Here is a 10,348-nt window from a genome sequence, read left to right as displayed (position 1 = left end):
GTTAGTGTGTCGTTTTGTCATTGGTTTATGTTATATTTGACCATCATTGTATCTTTGTATGAGTGTTGTTTATGTATATTCCAACAAAATATTCATAAGCTTGAAAATAAAGAATAGTTGGGCATTTTAAATATCCACACAAAATTAAGATCAGTTTATAATTAATTAGATTTGTCAAGATTACAATACTAGCTAATGCATGAACCATGAAAGCATAAATTTGAGAAAAAGAAATTATATTTTCACTATTTTTAACTTTATATGGTCTACGGTTCATGGAGAAACTCAAAAATGACCCTAGATTTTGAGCAATTCATTTTCTCTTCATGATCTTAACCAATTGATGATATATTGTCACATTCATCCCCCCCCCCCCCTCGGTGAGCCCATGGGGTCAATCGCCCTCTATAATTAAAAAAATTAGTGTTATATACTCGCTGATGTCCTGATCATCAACTCCGGATCTAAGAATATGAAGAAGAACCAACTTTAACATAAATCTCTAACTTGTGATTGCGGCTAACGGGTTGATTGTAGATGTCATTAATCTCGTATCAGGTTCCCGTTTAGAGTGTATGTTATAATGATTTAGGTGAGATGGGTGAGAAAGAGAAAGAGAGCCGTGAGATGTAGGTGACTGATGACGACTAGGGTCAAGTTGTTAATACGTATGTGAGATAGGGGAAATTACTTTGATCATTATAATTTTATAAATTAATAATAATCATGAGGGCCATTTAATAGATTTATATATATATATATATATATATATATGGGAAGGTTAACGTACAAATGAAATTAACCGTGCTAAACGTGAGAATCAAGTAGATTAATTATGTAATTACATCATAGAGTAATTACATAATTACTCTACTTGATTATCACGTTTAGCACGATAATTTCATTTGTATTAGATAATATATATATATTATATATATTAACATTTAAATATATTAATATTAGAGGTCCGTCATTCCCACTATATATGGTGGGGGTAGTAAGATGGTTTGGGATTAGAATAGGAGCTCAAGGGTACAATGCCCATAGAATGTAATGTTTAGTCGTTAAAAAAACAGAGGCCCGTAGCTAAACACACTGAAACCACATATAAAACTGTTATGAAAATAGACAGATTCATATGTTGTCATACAACATAAGGGCCATGGACCATGTTTTTTTGAGCTTATGATGAGTCAAGTCATTATCACACTACAGAAATCTGTCAAGATTGGGGTATCCTGTGAAGTGTGAACTGCCATAAGTATATTTCACTATGACCCATTGCCGGTCTCTATGTGTTGTCCATGTCTATGATGGAGTTTATTGTTATTTCACTTGCATGGACCAATTCCGTTAATGTTTATTCTTTTGGACGAGTGCTGGTGTACAAAAAACCAGATCTATCTTTATCTTGTAAGTTGTAAAGTTGTTATAAAAGTATATGAGGGTTTTAAAATGAGTACATTCAGAGATAAACATGAGTTGTCATCTAACCAATCTTGTAAAATTGTGCTTCCCATGAGAAAAGAAAGAATTTCCTTAAGAAAATGATTTTAGTAGCTCTTTATATGTTTAACTGTTTAAGTTTAAATTATTTAACTTGAAAATATTAATAAAAGAAAAGAATAAACTTTAGCAACGGTTGATCACGACACCTCTAGACAAAAGAGCACTATAAACCACCGGGCTTTCGCTTTCGGGCAAGATCAGTTGCTTAGCCATCAGTGATTGTACCACTGTTGGTGAAAGTTTGTGAAATGATCTGACTTGTGTAAAGACTTCAAAGACGGATCATTAATGGAACTCACCCATGAATTATTACTGATGGGCGCTTCGACAGATCAAGAACAACTTGTTCATAGATGGAACACAAATGGATGACTGATGAGAGTATCACTCGATGACATGTGATAGCCTCACGAACACATCACGTTAGTGATCTTTTAAAACATGTTTATTTTCTTTTTGAAAAGCTCCAGTTTGAAGCTTTTGGAGAAGCTTTCTCAAATACCTTTTTGCTTCTTAAAAAGTAAATAAGCAAGTTTAGAAGCTCATCCAAATAACCCTTTAAAAAATATGAATTTTGAATCCAAGATAGTATCTAAAAGACGTCTTTATCACTGAGCTATCAAAAGAACAATATGACTTAACCTTAACAAATAACAACATTTATTTTTTCCCCAGTACTAAATATAATGTTCAAGGAGTTGATTAATCCATATAAATATTTCAGTCTTGAGAACCTATCAACTATTAAGTATTTTAAAGCCTAAATTAAAAATATACATGACAATCTTAAATGTCTAAACGGGGGGGGGGGGGGGGGGGGGGGAGACCTATAGCGTAAGGACGGGGCTGGGCAGCTGCCCTCCAACAAAAATATTAATGTTATTTATATTTGAAAATCATAATCGATCGCCACCACATAAAAATTTTCGGTTAGCCTTTCAGTCGAACGACTCATATGAAAAAATAAAAAATAAAAAATCCAGGGTTCCCATCACTTTTTTAAACACAATTTTATGCTTACTACATACAAGATCACGCGGTTTGTTATATGTTTATTATAGATTTATAGTTGTTTCTTGCTTTGAATGTATTTTTTTTGAAGCATTTACATATTTTTTTAAGATAACAAATTATATATTTACCCAAACCAAAAAATCAATTAGATATTTCTCTTTTCTAAGATTTTTAGTTATATATTTTCCCAAACTAAAAACTCAATTACATATTTTCCATTTTTAAAACATATATATTACATAAGGATGAGATCGGTACCTTACTGGTACCGTACCGACACTGATACTGAATTTGAGGAAAAATAGATACAGAATACCGTACCAAATATATTGGTTCGGTACCGGTACCCTACTGGTATCGGTACCTGTATTTCAATAATTTACAACTTTAATACCTCTTTAACGTTTTACCGTTGTTTTTAGCATTTAACTAGTCCAAAGCAGCGTATATTAGGCGTAACTTCAAATTATTACATATTGTTGATTACCATTATCTTATTGAACTTCTTTTGTTACCATAGTTTCATAACTTCATAACTCTCTGTTAGAGATGGTGTTTCGAAATATTGAAGGAGGAATTGAGGATCACTAATGGTCGGTTCATTGGTTTTCAAGAAAAAACGGGAAAGTTGAATTGAGAATTAATTGATTACGATTGCAACATAAAATTACCACCAAATTAGCATAATAATCTACAGTTATATAAATTCGGTACCAATACCGATTTTTCTTGCAAAGTACCGATATTGATACCGCATTTTACTGATACCGAATTTAAGAAAAGCGAACACAAATATCGATACCGCTTGCAATCGGTTGGTACGGGACTGGTAAGTTATCAGTATTCGAGAAAAAGCTCATCCATAATATTATTACATATTTATTCAACTAATTAAAATTAATTTATTGAATGACTAATTTTCCCTTATTTTTCTTACAGTATTTTACCGACCTTGACCATGTTTAACTAGCGTCAGTCATGTTAGCCGGTTTCGTGCACTTTACTAGCTCCAGACATGTTGACCGGCTTCGTACGCGTTAATTGGAGTTAGTGACGTAACTGACCTCTAACGCGCTACCCGGCGTCTAACACATTGTTGGATTCAGATGTGTTAGCCGGCATCGGATGCGCTAACCGACGTTGACTACTGTTAGTTGTGTTGCATTATAGTGTTCACTATTATCAATAGGAGGAAGGGTGAAAGATGAAGACATCTCGCTTCTGATAAATGCTGGTCTATTGGTGAGTATTTATTCGCTGTAGAACATCATGAATCCATAATGTTAAAAGAATACCCATGGTGATTATAAACTATGTAGGTGAGGCAAATGCCTTGGTTCTGTTCACACGCGTAACCTGTCTGAAACGGCCTGAACCGGTTAAAACAGTAGGTTTGGGATTGGGATCGGATTTCCGTTTTGGAAGCAGGAACTGGTTTGTGAACTGATTTGCGAGGAACCAAAACTAGGAATCGGTTTATACCGTCTGAAAAATCTAGCTGCTAGAAAACGTCTGTATAGCCGTTTGAAGCAGGATTTTTTGAACTTTTTGGACCATTTTGCCCCCATATGTTAGTATAAATAGGTGCTGGATGTATCGGTTTAATCATGACACACAAAAACGCAAAAACACTCTCAAAAACGCAAAACACACACTCTTAGGTCTCAATCGCAACTGAAAATGGACAATCGCAACCATCCGTTTGTGTTGGTGCAAGAAACGTGAATGAAAATTTTTGCACATTTCGATTTATGTGAATGTCAAGTGGTCCAAATCGTACTCGATGCAAAAAATGTGGAGCCTTTTTCAGACCTGAGTCAAACTTTACTTTGGGATATTGTATATTAAAGCATTGCAAGGTTTTTCGGTTCCAACCCAAACTGGTTTAGGGTTTCCAACTGATTTGTGCACCTCTATGAGTGACTATTTGGTTCACTGAAAACTCCTTAGAAAATATGATGTCTTGTTGAGATTAAAAGACATTAGATTTATCGATTTGAGAACTGAAATACATTAAATTGTAACTCTCGAGAACTGAAGTACGCTAAATTTTAAATCTTGTAAACTAAGTATATTAGATATTGTTTCTTGATATCTAACATACCTTAAATGTTGAAAAGTAAAATAAATTAATGGGTTGATGTATAAGAAATTAAAATAAAATTAATATTGGTAACTACTCAAGTAGGTTGATTATTAACAAATTAAAATAATCAAATATTGGTGATTATTATTTGTTATAGTAATTTAGTAGTAGACTTTTGTTTTATTTTTTGGAATTTGATTTAAAAGGAAATTAAAATAGGTTTTCTCTTATTGTATATGTAGAATAGTATTAAATTAGTAATTATTTGTGCCTATTATATATTTGTTTGTTGTTTGTTTATCTGTTTATTATTGCACTACCATTTACAGACTCGCCAGCTTATTGATTGTGACATGTACTGGTTTGCAATTCCAAATATTGGTTCAGTGCTCAAAGGCATCACACAGGTATGTGCATTTATGATATATGTATACATAGTCATATACTATTTAACAATAGATTTTGGGGGTGACTTTTAAAAGTGATTATATGATATTAATAGGGAGAATCATATAATCAACTTTAATATAAACAGGCTGCAGAAACTAGAAAATACTTTTTTTTAATTTGCTTGTGTTATTTGAAGTTGTAATAATCACATAATGTAATCCTTGAAAATTATTTGTTGTATAACAAATTAATATATAAAATTACGAACACGGACATATGTTTAAATAGAGATTGTTTGTGAAATGGAATTGAAGTCTACTTATTTTAAAATAAGGGTAAAATTATCAATATTAATATGGCTACTTTTCATGATGTTTTAAATAAAATAAAATATAGATCAAATTACAATTTTCGTCCATAAATCAAGGAAATAACAGCGTATGCCTTTTCCGCTAGCACTTTAATTTTATTATTTTGGGTCAAGTGCACTGCATATGAGGGTAATTTGGTCATTTTTACCCTATTTACACGACAAATAAAAAATAAATAAGTTAAATTTTCTATATAACTAAAGGACGAAAAGCGAAATTTGCCAAATTTTTTACCCTTCGTGTGTGTATCTTGCATCTTATTGTCGGTGAAAATTGGAAAAGGAACATATAGTCAATTCTGCTTAAATTTACAATTATTTTTCTTCTGCATATGACATGAAAGCATCTTGTTCTATATGTGATAATTGTTTATATATGCATACATGTATTATTTAACACGACACTGCACATGATAACGCGTCATGTTATTTTCAGGGAAGAAAGGAGTTAATGTCTCTACTAAACCGTAAAAAACACAAAGAAATGATGTTAGCCATTCTTGAGAAAAAACGTCTGCGTCTGTCCCCTTTGGATATGAGATTTCATCTTCGTGACCTGCTCGGTTCTGGTCACCTAAAAAATGACCAAACACCCACGGGTTTAGTCATTCGAGCCGTGAAGAATTAAAATTAGGCAAACATAATACTCTACGCGTTCTATACGTCTATGTTTGTACTCTTTTCCTTTTAAGTATAATAATTATTCTGTCATGGTTTTTTAATTATTACTTATAACCCTAGTGCTTTTTATATTGCTTTTTGTCGGTGTCCGTGTTTCGTCGGTGTCCGTCTTTCTTGAGCCATGATATTCTGTTCTGTCTTTAACAACGTAAATGGAATGTTGCATATTTGTTGAAACAACTTAAAATGTTAACTATTATGTTTTCTTCTGGGAAGAAATGAGTAGAAAGAGTACAATTTCTTTTCTTTTCTTTTTCAAATTTTTATTTACAAGTTTGATATCCACCAGAATAAGATGCACTCTTGTAGTTTGTATGCACGCATGATACATGGGCGGGCCGTGTAACAAGTGAAAATGGGTTCGAGTAGAAACTTGTCTTTTTTTTTGTCCGGTTGAGGAGGCCTTCACCATCTTATGTTAACCGTGTTAGGTTCAAGCGGGCCGGGTAACAAGTGAAAATGGGTTCGAGTAGAAAATGTTTTTTCTGGTCTCTCAAGGTGGGCCATAACCGTGTTAGGTCTGGGCGGGTCGGGTAACAAGTGAAAACAAGTAGTTAGTGTCTTGTTAAGGATGACAAAAACAATATTATAAAATAAATAATAATCTAAACAATTTTGAAGGTGTTTTATTTTTTTTCTCTTTTTGTAAAGACTTCAAAGACGGATCATTAATGGAACTCACCCATGAATTATTATTGATGGGCGCTTCGACAGATCAAGAACAACTTGTTCATAGATGGAACACAAATGGATGACTGATGAGAGTATCACTCGATGACATGTGATAGCCTCACGAACACATCACGTTAGTGATCTTTTAAAACATGTTTATTTTCTTTTTGAAAAGCTCCAGTTTGAAGCTTTTGGAGAAGCTTTCTCAAATACCTTTTGCTTCTTAAAAAGTAAATAAGCAAGTTTAGAAGCTCATCCAAATAACCCTTTAAAAAATATGAATTTTGAATCCAAGATAGTATCTAAAAGACGTCTTTATCACTGAGCTATCAAAAGAACAATATGACTTAACCTTAACAAATAACAACATTTATTTTTCCCCAGTACTAAATATAATGTTCAAGGAGTTGATTAATCCATATAAATATTTCAGTCTTGAGAACCTATCAACTATTAAGTATTTTAAAGCCTAAATTAAAAATATACATGACAATCTTAAATGTCTAAACGGGGGGGGGGGGGGGGGGGGGGGGGGGGCAGACCTATAGCGTAAGGACGGGGCTGGGCAGCTGCCCTCCAACAAAAATATTAATGTTATTTATATTTGAAAATCATAATCGATCGCCACCACATAAAAATTTTCGGTTAGCCTTTCAGTCGAACGACTCATATGAAAAAATAAAAAATAAAAAATCCAGGGTTCCCATCACTTTTTTAAACACAATTTTATGCTTACTACATACAAGATCACGCGGTTTGTTATATGTTTATTATAGATTTATAGTTGTTTCTTGCTTTGAATGTATTTTTTTTGAAGCATTTACATATTTTTTTAAGATAACAAATTATATATTTACCCAAACCAAAAAATCAATTAGATATTTCTCTTTTCTAAGATTTTTAGTTATATATTTTCCCAAACTAAAAACTCAATTACATATTTTCCATTTTTAAAACATATATATTACATAAGGATGAGATCGGTACCTTACTGGTACCGTACCGACACTGATACTGAATTTGAGGAAAAATAGATACAGAATACCGTACCAAATATATTGGTTCGGTACCGGTACCCTACTGGTATCGGTACCTGTATTTCAATAATTTACAACTTTAATACCTCTTTAACGTTTTACCGTTGTTTTTAGCATTTAACTAGTCCAAAGCAGCGTATATTAGGCGTAACTTCAAATTATTACATATTGTTGATTACCATTATCTTATTGAACTTCTTTTGTTACCATAGTTTCATAACTTCATAACTCTCTGTTAGAGATGGTGTTTCGAAATATTGAAGGAGGAATTGAGGATCACTAATGGTCGGTTCATTGGTTTTCAAGAAAAAACGGGAAAGTTGAATTGAGAATTAATTGATTACGATTGCAACATAAAATTACCACCAAATTAGCATAATAATCTACAGTTATATAAATTCGGTACCAATACCGATTTTTCTTGCAAAGTACCGATATTGATACCGCATTTTACTGATACCGAATTTAAGAAAAGCGAACACAAATATCGATACCGCTTGCAATCGGTTGGTACGGGACTGGTAAGGTATCAGTATTCGAGAAAAAGCTCATCCATAATATTATTACATATTTATTCAACTAATTAAAATTAATTTATTGAATGACTAATTTACCCTTATTTTTCTTACAGTATTTTACCGACCTTGACCATGTTTAACTAGCGTCAGTCATGTTAGCCGGTTTCGTGCGCTTTACTAGCTCCAGACATGTTGACCGGCTTCGTACGCGTTAATTGGAGTTAGTGACGTAACTGACCTCTAACGCGCTACCCGGCGTCTAACACATTGTTGGATTCAGATGTGTTAGCCGGCATCGGATGCGCTAACCGACGTTGAACACGTTAACCAATACTAGACGTGTAGTCAGTTACTAGTGCCATATGCGTAAAGATAAATGACGCACAACCAACACTGGTTAACGTGTCAGGAGTTGGTTAACGCGTTTGAAGCTGGTAAAAGTGTCTTGCGCTGAAAACGCGTCTGAAACTGGCTAACGTGTCCACTGCTGGTTAAACTCGTTCAAGGTCGGTAAAATCTATTATGAAAAATAAGTTGTAAAATAGTTATTCAATAACTTAATTTTAATGATATATATATATATGTGTGTGTGTGCGTGTGTGTGTTGGGGGGAGGGGTTAGGATAAAATAAAAACTCACTTGAGTTGTGAAAATTTTATAAACTCATTTTCAACCACATGTTTTTAATTAACCTTATAATCTTGTGTTACACAATTAAAGTTAATAAAAATATAAAAGTAAAGCTAACATTTTCTCTCACCTGAAAAATGTTTAAAAGTTTAAAAAATGTAAAAAAGAATAGGAAACAATTTTTTTTTTATTTTCCGATGTTTTGTATTAAATGTAATAACATATATTACATACTTCAAAAAATGATGTTACATAGGGTTTTCTCAACTTAAATGAGTTACATTATATATATGTGTGTGTGTGTGTGTGTGTGTGTGTGGGTGTGTTTTAACTTTTAAGAAGGGAAAATATGTAATTGTTTAATTGATTTGAGTAATTGTGAGTTTGTGTGTGTATAAAACTAGGTTAGTTACCCGTGTAGCACGCGAGTTAGAATAAGTAATTTATTTTAAATAATAACATAATATAAATAAAAAAATGTATCACATATGATATATTATACAGTAAAAAAAAATTACACATTACGTAATTTGGAAATAAAAAATTGTTAGAAAATTCATAAATCATAAATTATTTTTTTGTTATTTTCTATATCATAACTTAGTTGTAAATGACAATTTTTTTAAACCAACTCGTGGACTAAAACTTATTCTAATCTTAAACTATTTTGACATGAGCAATGTTTGATACTTTAATCGGTTAAAGGAACCCACCCGTTTCGTATTGGTTACTTATAAAAATCTAATATTAATAACTAATACAATACATTTTATATTAAACAAATTAACATATTTATGATGGTATTAATTCTTTTAAATTATGATGGAATTATTAAAAAAATTAAAATGAAATATCAAAAAAAGAAATGTAGTTAATATGAGAGAGATGAGAGAAAATTTTGTAAGAATCAACATAGTTAATATGAGAGAGATGAGGGAAATCTATTGGACTAAAATCGCAGATTTCGACAAACCAAAGTGACGAAAAACCTCAGTTCACTCAATAATAATAGATTGAAAGGAAAAAAAGAATAAAATATAAACTATTAATAAGAAAAAGATATATATATTTAACATGAGAGAAATGAGAAAATTTTGTAAGGATCACTCATGTGTAATGCCATATGGCATTAAGACCCGTGTAGAATACGAGTTAGAATAAATAAATATGTTTAGATAATAAAACACTGTAAATATGTTCAAATGATATAAAGGTATTATATATGGTAGAATAAATTACATATTACACAATATGGAAATATTTTAACTTGTTCATCTAATATTACTAACACTTGAATATGGTGGTACAACATATATATAATACACACCCCTTGTTTCCTTTATTTGTTACTTCACCGACTCCGGTTGGTTAAATTTCGAATGTCATCAGGCAAGCCTTCATGGAGGACTTCGTGTTCTTGATATATATACACACACACATA

At 32.0% G+C, this 10,348-nt stretch overlaps 1 protein-coding gene across 1 annotated transcript; it reads left to right on the top strand.

Annotated features, from left to right (window-relative positions):
- Window positions 1-3,693: 3,693 nt before the first annotated feature.
- LOC143607924 (uncharacterized) lies at window positions 3,694-6,410 on the top strand (the record flags this gene model as incomplete). The annotated part of the gene is made up of 3 exons (XM_077083190.1): window positions 3,694-3,765; window positions 4,939-5,016; window positions 5,806-6,410. Coding segments are annotated over 3 exons (342 nt in total), but the record flags the coding sequence as incomplete, so codon positions are not given.
- Window positions 6,411-10,348: the final 3,938 nt, after the last annotated feature.

Source organism: Bidens hawaiensis, unplaced genomic scaffold (assembly GCF_021521415.1).
Source record: "Bidens hawaiensis isolate Kalapana, Puna unplaced genomic scaffold, B.hawaiensis_p1.1 tig00090388_1, whole genome shotgun sequence".
NCBI classification, from domain to species: domain Eukaryota; kingdom Viridiplantae; phylum Streptophyta; class Magnoliopsida; order Asterales; family Asteraceae; genus Bidens; species Bidens hawaiensis.
Note: the sequence above shows the minus strand (reverse complement) of the source record. Positions and strands in the feature narration are given on the sequence as shown.